The 23,640-nt window shown below is 36.1% G+C and overlaps 1 protein-coding gene across 5 annotated transcripts in view; it reads left to right on the forward strand.

Moving 5' to 3' along the window:
• The window catches only part of PTPN13 (protein tyrosine phosphatase, non-receptor type 13 (APO-1/CD95 (Fas)-associated phosphatase)), a 226,789-nt gene that overhangs the window by 19,357 nt on the left and 183,792 nt on the right, over positions 1-23,640 (forward strand). For all 5 annotated transcript variants that reach the window (XM_011951790.1, XM_011951791.1, XM_011951792.1 and 2 more), the window contains exon 2: positions 20,072-20,191. In XM_011951790.1, the coding sequence (XP_011807180.1) occupies positions 20,077-20,191 (115 nt within the window). In that variant the 5' untranslated portion in view covers positions 20,072-20,076. The remainder of the gene's footprint in view (positions 1-20,071; positions 20,192-23,640) is intronic.

Below are 23,640 nucleotides of genomic sequence, written 5' to 3' on the forward strand. Positions count from 1 at the left end.
CTTGCAGTGAGCTGAGATCGGGCCACTCCACTCCAGCCTGGGCCACAGAGCGAGACTCCGTCTGAAAAAAAAAACAAAAACAAAACAAACAAACAAAAAAAGACTTTTAAAGTGCAGTAATGAAATAATAATGGCTAACATTTTGACTGCTTACTATGGGCAGGGAATACTACCTTAGGGGTTGATCATGTGGGCCAAAATTCCAAATTCCCATAAGGAAAGCAGGTGTTCAGCATAAACCATATTGTTTGCACAAATAATTTAGACACACAGTGTGCCACTTTTAAGAGTTTGGGGAGTAGTGGCTGGGCACGGTGGCTCATGCCTGTAATCCCAGCACTTTGGGAGGCTGAGGCGGGCGGATCACGAGGTCAGGAGATCGAGACCATCCTGGCTAACACGGTGAAACCCCGTGTCTACTAAAATTACAAAAAACTAGCTGGTCGTGGTGATGGGTGCCTGTAATCCCGGCTACTAGAGAGGCAAGGGAATGGCATGAACCCGGGAGGCAGCACTTGCCGTGAGCCGAGATTGCACCACTACCCTCCAGCCTGGGCGACAAGGTGAGACTCCACCTCAAAAAAAAAGAGTTTGGGGAGTAGTGAGAGCCGTCCTGAAATCAAAGTTCTCAGATGCCAGCCAAAGGTTAACCTTGCAAGCAGGCCTGCTATGTTAATTCTTTTTTGCATTGCTAGACGAAGAATAAAGACATTTCCCGTCATGTATCTTTTTGTTAGGAAGGAAAATCTTTCCTGGTTTCTCTCTCACTACATTCTATCTCAATACCATTAGCTAGGCTGGGTTGCTTATATCCTCACTGCAGTAAGACTGGGAAGTTAAATGCCTAGAATTTCTGACCTCTGTATTGGAAGACAGATTCTGCCAACAAGGAGGAAGGGCAGTAGAAATGGAAGAAGAATATCTGTTAGGAGTTGTGTGTTTTTCTAACTCGTAATTGTCAATCCTATTGTTTTTAAGGGTAAGGGACTCAGAGATATATGGCTAGGAAGAAGAAGCACCATGGCATTTACTTTTTATATAAAATACAATCAAATTTATTAGCAAATTTTTCATTATATAGGTTAGCTTTTGTTGTAATATGCAAGACACATTTGTAGACAAAGTGTTTAAGACAAAATCTGTGTCAGTAAACTGAACAGAAAACCCAAAAATTACCCCTATTTATAAACAGAACAAAATAACCCCACTCTAAATTACTGTTTGATTTATTAGTTTAAATGAATCGTTTTTACTAAAACTGTAATATTGCAATTTTATTTGCACACAAAAATTTTTGTCAACACTATTGTATGGTTGATTTTACAAATTGATAAGATACTATTCTTCAAAAAGGATAATTTTTTTTTTTTACTGTAAGAAGTTTAATCATTTCTCAGTAAAGCTATTATTTCTTGGTTTGACTTTTAAAAATTTCCTTTACTTCTGACAGAATACTTTTGACATAGTCAATTAAACAAATAGCCAATTCATGCCAAAAAACCAGTTGGAATTATCAGATAAATGTAAATGGGTTTTTACAGTGAAACAAAAACCATCAAGATATATTTCCTGATAATAAGGTTGTGTTGTCTTGCCATGGACTAAAACAAAGCAGTCCTGTAATGGAAAATGTAAAGCTTGCTTACCCGAGAATCTCAGTACTAAAGGAATGCTACCAATTCCAGTAAAGTATTGTTGATTTTGGAAATAACTTCTAACGTTAGACTGCTAAGATGTAGATTTAGATTTAAGAAAGCTGAAATGCCTTTCATAAACCTCAGACCTAAAAATTATACTTGGTTTTTGAATTAAGAAAAAAACCTGATTGTATTATAATTGTACTGATTACCTAAGATGTAATTACTAATTGAAGTTAAGGGATTGTCATCCAGATTCTGAGCGTTAACTAACAAGTTTGAATCTGCTACTGAACTACATGTCTAGTCCTAGCATATATTATAGTACACAATTTGTTTTTAGCAGATTTTTCAAGTTCCTAGGAATTAATGGACCTATTAGTTGTAGGTTTTAAGAGTAACTCTTTCATGGTCTGTTGATTGGAACTAAGGATTTATCATGTTTTGTTAGTCCAAGTGAAATTTTAGAAGACGGCATATGCTATTGAATTGATTTTGTTTTCTGTTAGCCGAATACTTTTAAGAATGACTTTCTAATAATGCAGATACAGAAATTACATAGTGACTATGCCAATAAAACCTGACAAGCCATTTTTAAGTTGAACCATAAAGATGATCAAATATTATTAGTTTCATATGGTTCAATCTGATATTTATATGAGTGTATTTCTGCAAGCACAGGTACATAGTGTCGTTATTCAGTAGAATATTTGTGTGTTAATTCTGTTTTGATCCTCATTTTCATTCCCTACTGTCTGTCAACCCTGAAAGTTATTACTTGTAACAAGTAGGAAGCAACTTGTTAGAAAATAACATATATTAATTTGCGTTCATTATACCATTTTACAGACAATATAGTGTTAGACTTGGAAAACATGTTAGAGGTCCTCTGAGGCCACCCCAGTCACCTAATATAGGAAAATCCCTATGACATCCTCTCCAGATGGTTATTTCCCTCTGCTTAACCACTTAAGAACATTATCTCAAGAGTTTTTCTATATTATTAGAACGTACATATACGATACTGAAGACTACCCAATTTTAACTCACTGGCCTCAGTTCTGCATTCTGTTAGGAATACCATAAAAAGACTACTTCTTCCAGATGGCAAATGTTTTAACATTAAAAGATAGACATCATATCTCCTACTCTCTTCCCCAAGAGAAACAGTTCCAGCTATTTCCAAGTCATAGGCTCAAAACTTAGGATTTAAAGAACTTTAAGGATTATTCCAGCAGTAATCTGATTTATAGGGTCTAAGCTACTTTCAATTCGAATTCCCTGCATTGTCTGATGCAGTGCCTTGTAAATAATGACCACTGAATAGATATCTGTTATGTGACTGTAAGACTGAGAGGGCAAATGAGATTTGAATTTATTGTCATTCAGTAAATATTTATTGAGAATCTGTTGTGTACTTATTGAGAATCTGTTGTGTCCTGGCAGTTGTCCTAGACATTTGGGGATACACCAGTTAACAAAAGAGACAAAATCTCTGTCCTCATTAGTTTTACGTTTTGTTGTCAAATACATTCAATAAAGATTAATTCTATAATATCAAGTGTTGTAAATGTCATGAAGTGTTATGTAATTGGTTAATGGTATGAGAGAGTGAGGGAGTGGGTGATGCTGGTATTTTAGATTGAAGTGGTCAAGGAAGGCCTCATAGAGATGTTACCTCATAGAGATGAGGTAAGAATTGATCAATGAACTGAATGAAGTGAGGCAGCTTAGACATGTGGATATTTCAGACAGGAGTTAATATAGTTTAGATATTTGTCCTGCCCAAATCTCATCCTGACATGTAATCCCCAATGTTAGAGGTGGGGCCTGGTTGGGAGGTATTTAGATCGTGGGGCCATGGCGGGTGGGTGGGCAGATTTCTCATGAATGACTTGGATCATCCCCTTGGTGATAAGTAAGCTCTCACTCTGGGTTCATACGAGATCAGGTTGTTTAAAAGTATACGACACCTCCCCACCCATGTTTTCTCTCCCTTGCTCCTGCTTTCACCATGTGACATGCCTACTCCCCCTTCTCCTTCTCAGCTTCCTGAGATCTCCCTAGAAGCCTCCCAACACCATGCTTTCTATAAAGCCTACAGAACCATGAGTCAATTAAACCTCTTTTCATTATGGATTAGCTAGCCTCAGGTATTTCTTTATAGCAGTGCAAGAACAGCCTAATACAGGAGTGTTCTAGACAAATGCAAGGGCTTAATTAAGAGTCACGAAGACTGGAGTTGAGTGTGTCAGGACTGAAGGGGAGAGAGTAAATAGTTGAGATGAGATAGTTTGAGGAAAAAATCTTGTAGGGAGCTGTGAGCTTGAGTATGAAGTTAAATTTTTATTCTAAGTGTGATGGGAAGCCATGAAGCATTGGAATTACGTGATTAGGCCTCCATTGAAGAGTCACTAGTGAGAATAGACTACTGGGGGACAAGAGGGAAAGCAAAGCAACCTGTTATAGTCCTATTGTCATAATTTTCTAGGGCTTTACTATCTAGTGTGGTAGCCACAAGTCCCATGTGGCCATTTAAATTTACATTAATTAAATAATTAAAAATTCAGTTCGTCTGTTGCACTGACCAGATTTCAAATTATATGTCTACAGACAGTCCTCGACTTACAAGGGTTCAACTTAATGATTTTTTTACTTTATGATGGTGCAAAAACAGTAGGCATTGAGTTGAAACAGTACTTGGAATTTTGAATTTTGATCTTTTCTTGGGATAGTGATATGCAGTAGGACACTCTCTCACAATGCCGATCAGTGGCAGAGAGCTACAGCTCCCAGTCAGCCACACGATCACAAGGGTAAACAGTTGACACGGTATACTACAGTGTACTGTATTCAGCAAATTACTTGAGATATTTAATACTTTATTATAAAATAAGCTTTGTGTTTGATAATTTTGCCCTACATAAGCTAATGTAAGTGCTCTGAGCACATTAGGCCAGGCTAAGCTATGGTGTTCAAAAGGTTAGGTATATGAATCAGGAGTAGAAATAAGTTTGATTCTAGAGAAAATAAATGGAAGAGTAAGCCCAGATAACTTCTTAAATCACAGATGAAACATTATAAATCTATGTATATTCCAGTAATTAAAACAATTTCAACTTAATATTTGGAAATTGTCAAAAATTCTATTCAAATTGCTCCATTCTAAAAGTGATTTTAACATTACCAGTTTCCATTTTGAAATATTTTACACATTCCAGTTTTTAAAACATCTAATTTTTATATCTGAGCAGTGACATGAGATTTTATCCTGAATCTTTCCAAATATTGAGGCCTTTCATTTCTTAGGAGAAGTGGAAAAGGCGGTGGAGGGAGGGAAGAGTCCGGATTTCAACTCCTGTCACCATACCACATTTCTGTATTTCTGAATGTTTTCTCTAACATCTCTGATTATTATATCTGGCTTAAGGTAGAGCTTTTCTAAGAGTAGTAGTATGGTAAGAGAGGTCATTTCTGCAGCTAAATTTCAGAAAATCAAATCCTGCAATAAGCAAGTTACTTTCTTTTCTTTTCTTTCTTTCTTCTTTTTCCCCCCCAATAGTTGTCTCCATGATGAGGTCATGGAGAAAGTCCCAGTCTGGTGCTAGTTTGTTTGTTTGACTTGCTAATCTCCCTTTTTAACAAATGGAGACATGTCCCAAGCTTGGAGTATTGCTGCACAGGCAGGCCACACTCTTGTGGCTTGTATTCAGTAACATTACTGTGTTCTCATTTATCATATTGATAGTGACTTTTGTACTTACCTTCTATTTATGGAACATTTTACTGGTTTTCCATTTAAGAACATAATATTGATCTAAGATTTCCTTTTTAAATATATTCAAATGTAAAAAAGACATTTAAAAAATATTAAGTAAGGGCATTTGGGTATGGTAAGTTTATAAGGGGAGGAAATAAATCTTAAATAAATTTTATTATCATTAATTATTATTATTTTTGAGACAAGGTCTTGCTTTGTTGCCTGGGCTAGAGTGCAGTGGCGCAGGCCCGGTTTACTGCAACCTTGACTTCCCCAGCTCAAGCAATCCTCCCACCACAGCCTCCCAAGTAGCTGGGACCACAGGCACACACCACCATGGCCAGCTAATTTTTGTATTTTTTTTAGAGATGGGGTTTCATCATGTTGTCCAGGCTGGACTCCTGAGCTCAAGCAGTCTGTCCACCCTGGCCTCCCCAAAGTGCTGGGATTATAGATGTGAGCCACTGCACCCACAGAAATTTTATTCTTAAGAGAAAATAGGTGACTTAGCAAGATGGTTCATTAATGCAGTAAACATGTGGGTTATTTGTAAAGGGGAATAGAGCAAAAACATTCTAGGACCTCTTTCTCCAAGTTTCATGACCTAGAACTGTAATAGAACATCATGTCTAAATAGCCAACATTACTGATATAATGAAACATAAATACTACACTGCAATTAAATTTAATTTTCAAATTATATCACAAAATGTACTTATTTATGTACAGTTTATGTTTTCCAGTTTAACAAAGGAAATGATATTTCTACCAAGTGCTCTTCCCTAAATCAGTGCATTACTCTCTCTTTCTAGGGGGTCTAACTTCAGGCTAGCTAGCTTTACCTCTGGGAATTATAGAAGTGATTTTAGAAATAAATGTCAAATAGTGATTACTCCTGCTCTGTTTCCCTGTAATTAGCCAAGTGTTTACAACTAATAGGCATAGCTAAAGATTTTTACGTTTTTGTTTAGGTATCTGTTGTCGCAAGAAGACTCACACTGCTATTTTTCTCTTGCAGCACCACCTGTTTCTCCCTAAAACACAGATTTATGACTTAATTCTCTGCCATATAGGACACCTATTACCTCCATTTGGATCTTGTGCCTCCAGTTTCTCACTTGTTTAATGAATTCTGTAAGCTTAGAAGGTACACAAAGCCTGGGCTGGGGTACACATATGGGGATCACACTGCAGGCTGGGAATGTATACAAAAATCCTTTGTTGTGGGTGTGATCACTTTAACAATTAGTGGATAAAAATCTCTTGTATTCACAATAAGCAATTGCATATTTAAAAAATTTTTATCTCCATTTAAAAATGTAGCCCTCATGTATTTAGACTTTACCATATAAATTTTAATTAAGTTCAGTTCCACTCTCAAGTCCCTAGAATTATGGCAAAATGCTCTCAAAGATAGCAGACTTTCTTATAAAGTTAACCAGCCTCCTTAGTCCAATATGTATCCGCAATTTCTTATCTGCAATTCAAAATCCAAAAATGTCTGAAAAAGCAAAAGTGTTTTTTATAACTCATTTGAATGCAAAACTGTCCTTGAGCTTTTTTGGTGGCAAAACCTGACTGAACTGCCATGAAGCTATTTACAGTTTTTATTTATCCCACTTAGTGTAAATATTCATAAGTTTACTGCAGAAATGTTGATGTGTTAGATTACTGGGTGTTGCCCCAGACCTTTGCTGTGGGTGTTTCAGAATACAGAGTATAAGCACTGCATTACTTTTTTAAAAATAACACAGCTGGTCCAGAATTTCTCATAAGTAGTTGGAAACCCATGTGTAAATAAGAATATGCATAAGAGATAAAGTGAGGCTAGATATTTTTCTTTTTTTTATTCTTTTCCTTTTTTGTCAGTCATATTCTTCTTTGTCTCTTCCTTTTCCTTCTCTCCTCCTCATCCTCCTTCCTAATAAAAGTCTGTAGCAATAACCCAATAAGCAATATCAAATGTGTCGTGTTCTGTCCTTAATACATTTTAAATGACCTCAATAAGATCTATAGTTCATTGTTTATAATAGAATCCATAACAGACAGAACCTTAAATAAACATTGTTCTTTCCTAAACAACTTATCTGCTTTGTGTCTCCAAAAGGTCATTTGAGTTATCATTGCAACCGCATGTATTTTCTTCCCAGTCACACACTGAGTAATTACCACGCAAATTATGTTACATTTATCTTCAGACTGATAGCGTATGGAGAATAAGACCATTGCCCTTATTTTGTGCTCTGTGAATCAGCGTGAACATAGATTATAAATTTGACTTTTTAACATTTACTGTAGCTTAGATTTTTCTTTTAATTTAGTAAAGGCTAATTCTTAAAAAACATACTGTAGTTTTGAGAGAGATAATTACAAGAATACAAGCTTATGGAGAGTCTTTGGTAATAACTAAGCACGTAAAGCCCTTTTTAATGTAGGTTAGCAAAACATTACCTATTTGCTATGAATTTACTTCATTTGTTTCTAATGATGGGACTCTAGGTCTTAAAATGAAGGGAAAAAAATTGAACTTTAAAAATATAACCAATAACGAAGGGTTTAGTGTTTTACATGAAAAGAGATACACAGTGTATGGACCTTGTTTGGATCCTCATTTCAACAAATGCAATTTAAAAGCCAAACCTATTCTGAGATAATCAGGGTTCTCTAGAAGAGGTGGTTTTTGGGCAAAGCCACTTAGTCTCCTTTTCTTGTTAGTCTTCATCTCTCTGTCCTTGGATGTCTCTTCTGTCTGTGTGTACTACTTTAGAGTCTCGTGAAATTTCAGGGCGTTAAAATACAATCTGTATGTTGACTATTCTAAATGTTTATGCCCACTGCATATATTCAGTTATCGACTTAGCATCTTCACTTGAATGTCTAATCAGCATTGCAAACATAACATATAAAATCAAACTCTGAAACTTTCCCTCCAAACCTTTCACAGTCTTCTGTCTTAGTTAATGGTAACTCCCTCCTGCCAATTTCTTAAGGCAAAGAGCATCAATATCAACAAAAACTTTTGGCCCTTCCTTCAAGATATTTCCAGAATCTGATCACTTCCCACCTGTCTCACCACTACCAGTTTGGGAGCTGAATGTCCCAAATGTTTTTATGTTAAGAACCAGGGCAGCTGATGCTGTAACTCAAGTCAGAGGCTGAAAACCTCCCAGGGGTCTGCTGGTGTAAGTCATGGAGTCTGAAGACGGGCAGGTATGCAGTTCTGATGTCGAAGGCAGTGGAAGAAAAGTTTGTTCCAGCTCTGAGAGACAGACCAGTTCACCTTCTGTGTGTGTCCTATCCAGGCCCCTGACTAATTGGATGATGCCTGCCAGTATTGAGGGAAGATTTTCTCTACCAACTCCACTCAGACTCATATACTAATCTCTGGAAACCCCCTCACAGACACACCCGAAATAATGCTTTACCAGGTTTCTAGGTATTTCTTAATCCAGTCAAGCTGATGCCTAAAATTAAATCCACAAGTCTAATCCTTGTCAACTTGGCACTCATATGCATCTCCTCAAACCATAATTCATTTCCAAATAAAGACAATAACAAGGTAATAGTTTCACCTAACATGATGCAACTATCCTGTGATTGTGATTTTCAAAATTTTAGAATTTATGGATTTTGATCTTTTGAAATTTCAACATTTGGGATTATGACTTTCAGGATTGTGTCTTTTGGAATTATGATCCAAATTCTTTACTTGCTGCCCAGAATGTTCTTTCCTGTGTATATGCACATCTCACTGTCTCACCTCCTTTAGATCTTTGCTCAGATGACAGACTCTCAGTGAGGCCTTCCTTGATTATTTTATTTTAAATGTCTACTTTCTGACTTTCCTGCTATTCCCTAGGCCTCCTTCTTAGTTATTTTCCTCCATCACATGTATTAGCATACGATATTCTAGTTGTACTTATTTATTTATTGTCTGTCTTCTCCATAGGACCAGTTATTTTTGTCTGGTTTATTCACTCTTAAATCCTCAGCGTTTAAAACAGTGCCTGGCTCATAATAAATAATAAATATTTGTTAATTGATTAAATAAAAACCTAGCACCTATCAATGCATAACACATAATAGTTGTAATAAATATTTAAATAAATGAAGGAATTAATAATCTAATTGGTGGATCATCCCATTCTCTTCCAATTTATTTGACTTTCTTATAGCTTTATTTTCTTTTTTATACTGCATAGACCCTGTAATCTTCCTCACAATAACTCCTGCCACAACTCTCAACTCTCTTGCTGCAATATCCTCCAAGCAAATCTTTGACTTCTCTGTACTTATTTGTTGGTTGCTAAATGCAATGAGGATCTGATCTCTGGCTCAAGGGACAGCCAAAAAGAGAATACCCAGGGACCGGTGCTCTCATTATAAGATGATATGTGATTCTGTGGTACCTGAGCTCTGCAGCTTTAATAGTCCCTTTGCTTTGTTTAGTTTTCTAGTTTTGTAGACTTAAAATAGCCCTTTGTTGAACAGTTAGTTCAGTTGCTAAAATCAAGGATGAGCATGGTAAGGAAGTATTCAACTAGCTGACCTCTGAGTAATTAGGAAAGTCTGGCATTGACTGCTCCTCTTAGAATTAACATCAGAGGAGTTATTGGAATTGAGGGTTAAAGCTTTATCCAAAAGCTGAGTGCAGTGGCCTGCCTATAGTTGCAGCTACTTGGGAAGTTGAGGCAGGATTGCTTAAGGCCAAGAGTTTGAGGATGCAGTGTGCCATGATCATGCCTGTGAATAGCCACTGTACTCCAATCTGGTTAACATAATGAGAACCTGACTCTAAAAAGCAACAAAAAAGCTTTATCCAAAGATGCAATGGTTCTTTAACATTATTGTGTATGGGACTTACCTGGGGAGCTACACATTCCTGAATACACACTGAAAGCCATTCTTTGAGGGTATATAGAAGCAAATGGGCAGGTATATATAGCATTTGAAATAGATCATGAGGACTACCTCACTAAGCCAACGAATGAGGCCATTAGACAAGAAGTCCTCCACCTAACTTATTTTCATCTCTACACATGCTTCTTTCCCTTTGACTTCAGCAGACCAGGTGAAGTATCATTGGAAAGATAAGCACTCTCTAATCTTTGTGACTTTACCTATTGCTTACCCACCTCCTCCTGTACCTGGAAACTTGCATGATCTGACTGGTATTTACCACTTAGCTTCATCTCTTGTCTTCTCTTCCCCTTCTCTAGATAATCTACAGAATTTGAATACCGCCTACTGTTTCTTGTCTCTCTCTTAATACAGGTTATTTCCTCTACCTGGAAGGCCTTAACTATACCCCCCTTATATCTTCTTTATCTGCCTTCTTCCCGCTTATACCCTCTTTCCTCATCCCAACCTCAGAATCATTTCTAAAATCTTTCTTTCTGGTCTAATGAAATGCCCTTTTTGGAATCCCATGGCAGTTTGAACCATTATGACATTTAACACAATATAAATTGTAATCATTGATTTATCCTCTCACCTGCTAGATGTTTTTAGTTTGTTGTTGTTGTTGTTGTTGTTATTTGTTTGTTTTTGTGTGTGTATATGTGTGTGTTTAATGTCTGGTACCGCACCACACCTATTCAACTTTTAGTCCAAGACTCATGGTCCTGAAGTCTAAAGGCTTGTTGGTAGAATTCAGTCCTTGTGATTGTAGGACCTTTTCTTCCCGGTCGTTGGCTGGGATACACTTTTGGCTCCTAGAGGCCACCCTTAGGTCTTTGCTATATGCCTCACTACATGGGGAGTTTACAACATGAAAGGAATATTGAGGACAATCTCAGAATGCTGCTTGGCACGCTATTTTTCACAATGTAAAGGACAAATATGAATTTTTACTTGATCTTTTGTGTTTTATCCATATTTGTTTCCTTTGATTGCTGTCCACTAGACATTTTAAGTCTATGTAATTTAGGAAGATCAGCAGTATCCTAAAGCAATGATCTTAACATAAGTCTGTGGGTAGCAAGGAAAGGTGATATAGAAAGACAATAGTCAACATCAAAATTCTACCATTGCATTGTTTTCTGTTGGTGCTTTCCAGTTGGTGAAGAGAAAGAACAAATGTGAAATTAGAGATTTTCCCCCTAGTTTTACTTTTCTCCTAAGTTTAAGTGATGCAGAGAGGGACTGAAGAATTCTAGAGTTTTTCTTCTTATTCTTTGAAGCTGTCCTTTGAAAGCAGGGAATAGGCATGCATGATTTCTATTTAGATAAGTAGTTGACATGAACCAGAGGCCCAGAAAGGCAATTTAGACTTGTGTTTATTTTAGTTTATCTTCTTTCACACGGAAAGCATAATGGAAAAGTTGACAAATACTAAACATTGCTCCAACTGCAACAAAAATATTTAGATACATGCTGTTTCTACCTTGTGGCAACATCCAATTAAAACTTCACTCACGAGGTCAGGAGATCGAGACCATCCTGGCTAACACAGTGAAACCCCGTCTCTACTAAAAATACAAAAACTAGCCGGGCGAGGTGGCGGGCGCCTGTAGTCCCAGCTACTCGGGAGGCTGAGGCAGGAGAATGGCGTAAACCCGGGAGGCGGAGCTTGCAGTGAGCTGAGATCCGGCCACTGCACTCCAGTCTGGGTGAGAGAGTGAGACTCCGCCTCAAAAAAAAAAAAAAAAAAAAAAAAAACTTCACTGAGCTTTATCCCCTTTTCTCCTTAAAATTCCGATTCTTTCTTAGTTTTTTCTAACATATAGGCAATACTTTTTTTTTCTCTACTACCTGATCTATAACTACTCCTAATGGAAATAAATATTAATGTATTTTTTATTAGGGAGATGAACCCTTAATCTTTTACACCTCTAATAGTGCTTTTATTAGTGAGAGTGCAAAGATAATTTGAACCCTTTGCGTTGTTGGTGGGGATGTAAAATGGTACAGCTACTATGAAAAACAGTATTCCTGAATAAATTAAAAATAGAATTACCATATGATTTAGCAATTCCACTTTTGGGTATACAGTTGAACCTTAAGTTTTGGGTGAGTCAAAAGTTATATGTTGATTTTCAGCTGTGCAGAGGGTCGGTTCCCCTAATGCCTGCATTATTCAAGGGTCAACTGTATATCCAAAAGAATTCAAAGCAGGATCTCAAAGAGATATTTGCATACCCATGTTCATCACAGCATTATGTGTAATAGCCAAGAACTGGAAACAACACAAATGTTCTAAACAGGTGAATGGATACAGAAAATGTGGTATATACATATGCGGCAAAATATTTTGCAGCCTTAAAAAAGAAGGAAATCCGGTCACATGCTACAACATGGATGAACCTTAAGGACATTATGTGAAGCAAAATAAGCTAGTCACAAAAGGACAAATACTAAATGATTCCACTCATATGAAATATCTAACATAGTCAAAATCATAGAAACAGAAAGTACGAAGTTGGTTACCAGGGGCATTAAACACCGTAAGTTGGTGTTTAATGGGTATAGAGTTTCAGTTTTACAAGGTAAAGTTCCAGAGGTCTGTTCAATAATGATGTGAATATATTTAACACTACTGAACTATACACTTAAAAATGGATTAAAATAGTAAATTTAACATTACGTATTTTTTTACCACAATAAAAAAAATAGGAAAAGTCAACTTTTAGAAAACAAATTTACCATTTATTATTATTTCTTAAAAAGCAAGTGTTACTTGAAGTTGCACTTAGTTTCTTCTAACAATAAAAAAAATCTGGGCAGCTTCATGGAACAAAGAAAAAGATTGCTGTTTCACCTTTGGTTAGGTTTAGTTTTTGTTTTGTTTTTTTTTCTTCTCTTTCTAAACAGCTTTATTGAGGCACGTTTGACATATTTAACTGTACATATTTAAAGTGTATAATTGGTTAAGTTTTGACATATGTATGCACCTATGAGATCATCATCAGATCAAAATAATGGACATATTTATCACCTCCAAATGTTTTCACATTTCCTCATGCCACTTTTTAATCTTTCCCACGTGCCTCTCCGTAGGGCAGTACCATCTTTAGGCAACCACTGATCTGCTTTCTGGAACTGTAAATTAGTTTGCGTTTTCCATAATTTTGTATAAATATAATCATACAACATGTACACTTGTTTCTGTCTTGCTTTCTTCATTTAGCATAATTATTTCAGATTTATCTATGTTGTCACATGTATCAGTAATAATTTTTATTGCTGATTAGTATTCCATTGTAAGGATATACTAAGATTTTTTTTTTTTATCCATTCACCTGTTGATAGATATTTGCTTGTTTCCAGTTTTTAGCTGTTACAATTAAAACTGCTATGAACATTTGTGTACAGGTCTTTGTGTGGACATATGCTTTAATTTCTATTGGGTAAGCAGCTTGGCATGGAATGGCTAGGTCATATGTTAAGTGTGTATTTAACTTTTTAAGAAACTATATTAACAGTTTTCAAAGCGTACCATTTTACATTCCCACTAGCAATGTATGAAAATTCCAGTTTCTCTACATCTTTGTCAACGCTTAGTATGCTTTGTCAACACATTGTGGTTAATCTTTTTAATTTTAGATATCCTCATAGCTATGTAGCCATATCTCATTGTTTTATTTTTATTTTCCTAATGACTAATGATGTTGAGAATTGTTTCATGTGCTCATTTACTACCCATATGTCTTCTCTGATGTCCTTTCAAATCTAAAAATACTGGATTTTTTTAAATTATATATCCTGGATATAAGTCCTTTATCAGTTATACAGAATTAAACACTCAGCCGAAGTACATAAGACATTGAATCCTTTATCGAGCATAGCACATCCAAGTTAAATCCCTTCCCGCAGTACATGGCACATCCTAGTCAAATCATCTCCCGCCAAGTTATTTGCAGTATTTTTCCTTAGTTTGTTATTCATTTTTTAACAGTTCTTTATTTTCAGATAGCAAAGATGTTTAATTTTGATGAATTTCAGTTGATCAATTTTGTTTTTCTATTCTGGGTCATGCATTTGTTTTCATATATATAAAAACATTGGCTAACTGAAGTCACAATGATTTTCTCCTAACTTTTTAATGGCCTTCAAGACCTTACTGTGCACAGAAAAGCCTATTGAAAATTATTTTTAAATGAACATTCTTATTACATTAAAAATTCTAAAACCTAGGTCGTAAGTTGTTTTGTTTTGTTTTTAATGGGGTCTTGCTCTGTTGCCCAGGCTGGAGTGGAGTGGTGTGATTATAGCTCATTGCAGTCTCCACCTCCCAGGCTCAAGCAATCCTCCCAACTCAACCTCTCAAGTAGCTGGGACTATAGGTACGCACCACCATGTTCAGCTAATTTTTTAAAAAAGTATTATATGTAGAGACGAGGTATTGGTGTATTGCCCAGGTGGCCTTGAACTCCTGGACTCAAGTGATCTTCCCACCTTGGCCTCCCAAAGTGCTGGGATTACAGGTGTAAGCCACTGCACCTGGCCATAGTTCTTAAGCTTTTAATGTCAATTTAATTATATTTTCTATTTATACATGCAGAAAGTTTCAAGGGACCCTTTGTTTGAGTATATAATCCCATTTTCAAATCTACTCAACATCCCATAAACATTTTCAACTGCATTAATACAATTAAAAGCCAATTTAAAAGTATTTCATATATCTGACTGACAAAAAAACCTTCCCAAGTACCCAAATAAGACTTCTAATGAATGAAAACTTATATAGTAAGACTTATGTATGGCAAACCTTTAAGGGTCTCTTGTATGTTCCAGTGGCATTTTGTATGTTTTAAAATACAAGCCTCAACCATTTTCTCATTACAGTATTTAAATTGGAATCACCATGCTAAACTGTTGTTCTAACTCACCTATTTCTCTTAGCTAAGATACCGTGTATGTACAGATTCTTTAATTTAAAAAAATACTAATATATGGGCTTGTGTCTCAAACTTTTCTATACTTAATTCTGAATCTTCCTGAATGAAAAGATGCTTACAATTTTGGGGTTGCCTTCTCAACTCAGTGTGGTTTCTTAATGACCAAAGGTGTCCTTAGCCGGGATGCTAAGTGAATCCTTGCTCAAAACTAGTGGCATACACAGAGCTCTATTTTATAGCTGCTTTGTTCTTGAAACAGCATGTTTCTATAGCCCTATTTCTTTAGATTCAAGTTAAATATTCCTAATTAATCTGTCTCCAGACAGGTTATTTTATCACTTGATTGGATTTAGTTAATCTGTTTACTATTCATTCTGTTCTCAATCACTCTTATGTGCTTCCTGTGAGTGCCACAGTCCTTCAGGATTAAAATGGCATCTGTTAGAAGAATCTCTTTGTGGCTTTGTCTCTGTGAGCAGTTTTAAGGTCATGTCAGTAATACCTGTGTTAACCAAAAACATAATAATGATTCTGGTTATGTGATAGAAATAATTTTTCTTATTTGAAATTTTTTCCAAAAACTTTCTAGTTATCATGTAGCATATAACTTTCAAGAGAATAAAAGTAAATAATATAGCTATGTTTATCGTAAAATTTAGCCTTTGTCATAGGTTAATGTGATAACGCCTGTCATGTATCTGTACTCCCAAGTTATCTAGTACTGTTTCCAAAGGAAACAATTGAAGCAATAGGCTTTAAAAAATTTTTGTAACTAATTCCGTCCTCATCTGTTGGTTGACTTCAAGCTTTTTTTCCTCCACTTTCCTTTTTCTTTTTTGCATTCCTCTTCAACTTCTGCATTTCTTTCATTCCCTTGTTATCTTTGGAGCTAATGATCTAAAGTGCTATAATAATGGTAAATAACCATATGTAAGAGAGAAAGATGGTGCTAGTAGGCAATTTATAAGCTGATAGCTTTATTGTTTGTTTTCTAGAAAGCTGCGGTAATGCTACATTAAATTCTGACATTGGGTGATCAGAGTGAGGCAGTTTTAAAAAAAGTCTTTAAGTTCCTGCTTAGCAAAGCTGTAGATTAAAAATATTAAATCTATTCTGATAGCTTGATGATAACTTTGAAAAACAAATGTTCCTGTCTATGTTTTGGAGTTCTAAGACGTTCTAACCAGAAATGTTCATAAAGATCCTATATTGAATATACAAAAAAAAGTTTAAATAAAAATTAACAGGGTATTGTTATAATTTATACCCTTACCAGTCAAGCAGCAGACATATAATTAGTAATCTTTGTAGCTAGAAAAATTAATTGCTGAAAAAATTCTATGGTATGAGAAGTTACTTTTAACCTTTTCATTTTTTTATTTATAGGGAATAATTATATTTTAAAACCCAATTTATTTTTAAAAAGTAAGTAAAAACAGTATCCTAGGATTTAAAACCTAGTCTGTCTCTTGTGCTCTCTCTATATACACACATATATGTATGTGTGTGTGTATGTATATATAAAGCCAACATACTGGTTTTACAATGGGATATGTAAGATATCATCATAAGCAAGTTATTTTGTTCTCCTTTTTTCCTTCCTTCCTTCCTTCCTTCCTTCCTCCCTTCCTTCCTTCCTTCCTCCCTTCCTTCCTCCCTTACTTCACCAGAGGAAGTTCTGCCTCTATATAAAAACCCAAGTCCATAATTCCCTCCTTGCCCTTTGGTAATACTAATGACTACAGTCACTTAAACTCCATAATTAAAAGTACCTAGTCAGTATATTAATCAATATTTCAATGTCCATTCAGAGCTAAAACTTTTCCCTTCCCTAGCTAAGATTATCTATAGATGAAAGACAGTGTGATTAGCTTCTCTTTTTGTTACTTTTCTCCTCACCCACTGGCAAGTTGCTATATCTCACCCCATCAGGATCTAAAGAAGAGAGAAAGCGAGGTAAACAGTTTTTGTTGTTGTTTTTACCAGACTCCTGTTGTGAAATTGCTTTACTGTTTTTGAACTTCATATGTGTTTAAGGCTGGCCCTTTTTTCTTGTGTGTACTTTTGTGGGTTCTTCACAGTCCTTCACTGGAACTATACTACATGTGACACTACAGAAATTTTTCCCTCCAGCTAGCCAGTAACCCCTAACCCTTCTAGCCCTCAGCTTAGTTTGCTTTCAAGCCATTCCACAGTAGAAATAATTCTAATTTGAATACTTCTTCTTTCTCTTTCTCCTCTTCTTTCCCTTCTCTCCTTTTCCCCTCCTTCCTCTGCTCCTCCTCCCTTCTTCCTTTTTCTTGGTGGTGGTCTGGGTACTTCCAACCCAGAGTTCTGGGTGGGTGGAACTCTGGGTAGAATTTTTTAAACAGCTTTTCGAGATATACTTCACATACAATAAAACTTACCCTTTAAAAAAATTATTTTTAGTTTTTTAGAAACAGTCTCACTCTGTCAACCAGGCTGGAGTACAGAAGCATGATCATAGCTCACTGTAACCTCAGACTCCTGGGTTCAAGTGAGCCTTCCTTTTCAGCCTCCTAATAGCTAGGACTACAACAGGCACCACCATGCCTGGCTAATTTTATATTTTGTAGAGATGAGGGTCTCCCTGTGTTGTCCAGGCCTGTTTTGAACTTCTGGCCTGAAGCAATCCTCCTGCCTTAGCCTCCCAAATTGCTGGGATTACAGGCGTAAGCCACTATGCTCAGCCTTCACCCTTATAAAGTGTATCTTTAGTGATTTTTAGAATTTTTGTGCAACCACTGCCACTATCTAAATTTTAGGACATTTTAATCCTCTGGGTAGGATTTCGTATGGGTCCGGACTGGCCGTCTGTGTGGCTGTGCTTCCTTGCTGCTCTCTTACCCTGAGCAGTGTAAGTATAGCTGGCTCCTGATACAGTATGCCTCCTCACTCTTGTGTATCCTCACCTGTCTACCTCTTGTTGCTGCCTCAGAGTGATAGGCAACACCTTTAGATTCCTAAAGTGTGTATTAGGCACTGTCTGCTGTACCCTCCACTAACTCCAGAGAACATATATCAAGGACTCCCAGGGGTCCCATTGAAGCTTCTTTCACTGGCTTGAGGTAAAAGGAAGGTACCTTTCCACATCCCTCCCACTTTGGAGGAGACATGAAAATCAGCACACAACTTTCTTCAAAGAAATTCTTGTGCAATCTTTGCTCTGTTCTTTATACCCTGAGTATAGACTTTAGAGCTATCTAACCAGTTCTCAGACATATTACTTTGGAAATTTGCTACAAGGTAGTCCTTCTTACAAGTCATGTTGGTGTCTGATTGCTAATAGTATCTGATCCCTCTGTTGAGTAGAAGATAACTCACATATCTTTAGAAAGGAATGAAGCTTCTACTTTTTTCTCTTGAATAAATATGCTATTATATCATAAAGTCAATGAGAACCTGGAGACTTTGGCGTGGGCAGTGGATCTAAATAAATAATCGCACTTCTTGTACAACCTAAGTAAAAGCGCTTTTGGCTTTTTTAAAGTAGTATCTTATATTTTCCTTTTAACTATCACATTGTGTATATAAGTAGACACCCTGGAGGCAGACTTTAAGCCTAAAATGTTTTAGTAAACATTTAAAAAGGAAAGTGAAAGGACAAGACTGGCCTCATTTATAGTTGGAATTGCTTTCTTCAGTCAGGATTAAGTATCATAAATCTAAATTAAAAGAAAATAGTAGATTGTCTTGTTAGTTGAGTAAACAAAGTCAACTTTTATCTAAAACAGATGTTTTTATAGGTTAACTTTTAAACTCCTTATTTGGCTTCTTTTCCAAATCTGCTTCTCCCTTACAATAGAAATATACTATATACGTTATGCTTAAATTGGTTTTGTCTAGGTAGAAATCTTACGAATCACTCTAAAGAACAATTTTCAAGCTGTGTCAATTTAGGAAAATTTATATAGAAGGATTTTAACTAGTTACATTTTCCTCTTATAACATAAAAATAGGTTTATTAAGCTCCATAGAAAATCTTAAGTTTTATCAGTATATCTATCATCTACTTAATTGAATGCCATTGGAAAAATTGACCTGACAAAAATTTCAGGACAGACACTTTTCTGATCTTTTATTAATCCACCGTCTGTAGAATCATATATCAAAGCATGTTCACAAGCATAACCACTTCCCTTGTCATAGCCACCCAAAATGACATTTTTATTGTTACTATCATTCCTATGTTACAATAGGGAAAGAGAGGTTTAACGGAAAAGTGACTTTCCCAGGGAAAATGGTGAGTTGCCAGCAAAACTGGGTCTGGAAATACTTAATTGCATTTAGTGCAAAATATGCAGTTACAGTATATATAGGAGATAATAGAAATCAACTAAAGAATGGAAGAAATGTGTTCCATCTTATTCCCAACTTCCCCTACCATGGCTATAGGTTCTCCTGTCTATTTCTCTCTACTTTTATATCTGGGATGGATAGGATGAAACCTGGAACAGAAATCTGAAAGGCCTTCATTCAGTTCAGTCTGACTGCTTTGGTTTATGATCTGTATTTTTGTGCCTCCTAGTACCCTGGGGTCTCTGCCTTTTTCCATGAAGTACTCACCACCCCCATTCTCCAGTTCTGTCTCTGAAGTTGACCGTGTTGGGCTTGGGCAAGTGGTTATTTTGAGGATTTTTCCCTCCAATTCCTTTACCTTCTATGAGTTTAAGGTAACATTTAGATTGATAGCCATATTGAGAAATTAGGTACACAGGGGGCTTATAGTCTGTCATCACTGATGTAGAGCTTTCACTACTGCAAGTACAGTTAAGTTGCTGATGCATCAACCGTCTGTTACCTTTGTTTCCCAGGTAATATGCACGTGTCACTAGCTGAGGCCCTGGAGGTTCGGGGTGGACCACTTCAGGAGGAAGAAATATGGGCTGTATTAAATCAAAGTGCCGAAAGTCTCCAAGAATTATTCAGAAAAGGTAAGCTGCTGCTGCTGCTGTTGTTGTTGTTGTTGTTTCAGTATTCGGTAGCTAAAAAACAGATACAGGGTCAGAGATTAGATTTTTGTTTCATTATTCCTGTGCCTTTGGCAGAGTATGAAAGGAATACTTTCCTTATCTCTTTTAAGGCTGAAAAAGCTCAGCTATTATCTATATTCATTAGAATATCTTCTATGTGCCCAGCATTGCACCAGGCAGCAAAAGTTTAATGGTGATTGAAACCAAAACAGTTCCTCTCAGTTTAGAGCTCACAGTTCAATGTGGAAAATAGCTATTAATAAAATATTTGGACCAGGCATGGTGGCTCACACCTGTAGTCCCAGCACTTTGGGAGGCTGAGGTTGGGGGGTCACTTGAGGTCAGGGGTTTGAGACCAGCCTGGCCAACATGGTGAAACCCCATCTCTACTAAAAATACAAAATTTAGCCGGTGTAGTGGTGGGTGCCTGTAATACCAGCTACTCAGGAGGCTGAGGCAGGAGAATCACTTGAATCCAGGAGGCGGAGGTTGCAGTGAGCCCAGATTATGCCACTGCACTCCAGCCTGGGTGACAGAGTGAGACTCCATCTCAAAAAATAAATAAATAAAATAAATAAATAAAAATTATATATATATACACACACACATTTGTACTGTATAAACAAATGTAAAAAATGCAGCCATGTCAAGGGCTAAAAGGGAGGGATTCAGTGACTCTCTGAGAAGTCATAATACGAGGATTTGACTTGGTCATGGGGCAGAAAAGGAAGGCACTCCTACATAAGTCATTCTTGTGCTAAGACCCAAAAGAAAAGTTAACCAGGTGAGAGGGAGGGGAAAAAAATCTGGTAGAGAGAATAATACAGGCATCCCTGTTACTCTAAATTGGAATAATATAGGGTCAACAAGTATTTTGGTGTTTCCCTGTAGAGGGGATCTCTTGGTCCAAATGGTGGTGTGACATTGTAGAGTTAGAAAAGTTAGAGTCATCTTTTGGTTGTCCAGAAATATTTGATATCATGCCAGGAGTTGCACATGAAGATGGTGTTTGCCATTCACAGCACGTGACCAAAACTTATTTAGAATGGTAGGTGAAAAAACCAAGCTTCATCTAAAGAATTAGTCTCTAAAATTGATTTGAATGCATGATCTATCAGGCACAAAAAAGCCTGACAGAAATAAGTAAGGATTGAGGGTAGTGATAGTTCTGAAAACGTGGTACCAGCAACATTAGCATCTTTTGAAAACTTGTTAGAAATGCAACAATAAAACACACATTAGAGACCTACTGAATAAGGAACTCTGGGGGTACAGCCCAGCAATTTGTGTTTTAACAAGCCCTCAAGGACATTCTGATGCATGCTAAAGTTTGAGAACCATCTATAGGATAGAGTTGCTGAAGACCAGGAGCCATGGGAACCTTTTGAAAGATGTAGGGATAACTACTGATTGAGTACAGGAAAGTATAGAGACAGGGGAAGAGTGTGTGGGGACAAGTGGTAAAGCTTTGTTGTTTTTGATGTTGTTTTTTAATTCAGAGACAGGATTGTGAAGAAATAGTGTTAGGGCCCATGCATTGGTGCTGTAACCTTTATGTTTGATGATCTTTAATTAGAGTTAGTATTAATTTAAAGAACGTTTATTCATTTGATCTAATATCACTTAACCAAAAATCTGGCTATTTTAAATAAACATTATTGCTTTGTTTGCTTTACTTTATTTTTCAGAAAATTTTCAGAAAATTGGAAAGTATAGACACTCCAGAGTATTCAGAATGTAGCTGTGCTCCAAAGGTGTTATTGAAGGAAAGATATGTTGATGGCATTATTTAGTCAATTAATAATTGTCAATTAATATTTAAGAAATACTTTCTACTTGTGAGGTATTGTGTGGAAGATCCGAGTAAGTAGTTGTCACTTTTGCCCTTAAGGAATTTATTCAGATAAAAGACACAACTGCAAATTTACCACTTCAAAACAATGTGCCAGATGAGTGACATAGACAATAAGTACTGTAGACAATAAGTACTACAAATATTCAGAGGAGGAAGAGAGAATACCTCTTTTTATTATACTAATGGCAGGATTATTGCTCAGGCCATGACTAATAGAATATAAAGCATCTTGCATACTGTAAGTACCTAAGGGTTTTTCCTTGTTTTCACATTTCATAATGTTAATAGAGATCAAATGAATATAAAGGTGTTGTCATTGAGAGGCAATTATTGCATAACATATTGGCACATTTTAATTAAAAGACTTACCAGATGTAGTATAAAAGTAATTGTGAGGTAGCTGTGTCTTAAATGCTGTGCAGTAGGAGCTGGTTAGCATAAGGCCTCCAGTCTAATTCACAGAGTATTTTCAGTAATACAGAGAGATTGAATTTGATTTCTTTGGCAGTTTGAAGATTACCAATTGTCATGATTGCCAATTGGAAATTTCTATGTATTTGGAGGAAATAAATTCTTACTTGATTTAATTTATCAGAAATTTATGAGTTTTCATTCTTTGTATTTGATTACACAATATCTTTTCATATATTTGATCACACAATATCTTTTTGTCACAAGTTCTTCTCCTGACTATTGTAACAAATTGAAATAAAATAATTATTAGTTTTTTTATTTTATGGATGAATGTTGGTTGTCTTAGTTCTCTCATAGAGTCCTTTTGCATAACACTGGGAGTGGCTGGGGGAAAAAAGCGGGTAAAATATAATGGTGTCCAAGAAGTTTATTTGTTTTTTAAAATGCTTTCTTGTCAATGACTTTTCCCCCGTATCATCTTGAACTTGCACGTTGTTCCTGTTTCTTTTTCAGAATATGAGTGCAAGCATGCTATTGACATTCCTATAAGAGGGGGGCTGTAAATAAGCATTTCTATTGGGGTATTATTGAACAAAGGTCAAGAAAATTATCTGTTTCTTCATATTTTTGAGCCTCCCAGCAATTGAAGGCTTTCCATTTTTAAAAGCAAAATTGCTATGGTTATTATTCATAGGATAATGATATCTAAGCATGGCCTTGTTGAAAGACACCATCTTCAAGTGAACTTCTCTTCAGAGGAGGGAAAATGTAAAACTTTTAATATTCATGCACTTCTAAACATGTAGATGAAGGTGATGATGAAAACTGGTTCTTGTTTTGGTGTAAGTTTCTTAGTTTTGTTGCCTTGTGGTTACTAAAACATGCAATCTGTATGACTACCCTGAGAAATCATAAGATAGTATTTTTTGAGATTTTCTTGTTATCTTACACATGATCTATCTTTGTAAATATTCTGTGGTTTGAAAAGAATCGTACTGTCTATTCCTAAGCTATATCCTAAGCTCATTAATGTTTGTGCTTACAATTTTTTTAAACTTTATTGGTCTGTATTCTTCATCTGTCAAATTCCTAGGGATAGTCAAAACTTCCCACTATGATTGTTTTTGTCTGTCTTCTTTTT

This window comes from Colobus angolensis, unplaced genomic scaffold, assembly GCF_000951035.1.
Source record: "Colobus angolensis palliatus isolate OR3802 unplaced genomic scaffold, Cang.pa_1.0 Scaffold328, whole genome shotgun sequence".
Lineage (NCBI taxonomy): Eukaryota > Metazoa > Chordata > Mammalia > Primates > Cercopithecidae > Colobus > Colobus angolensis.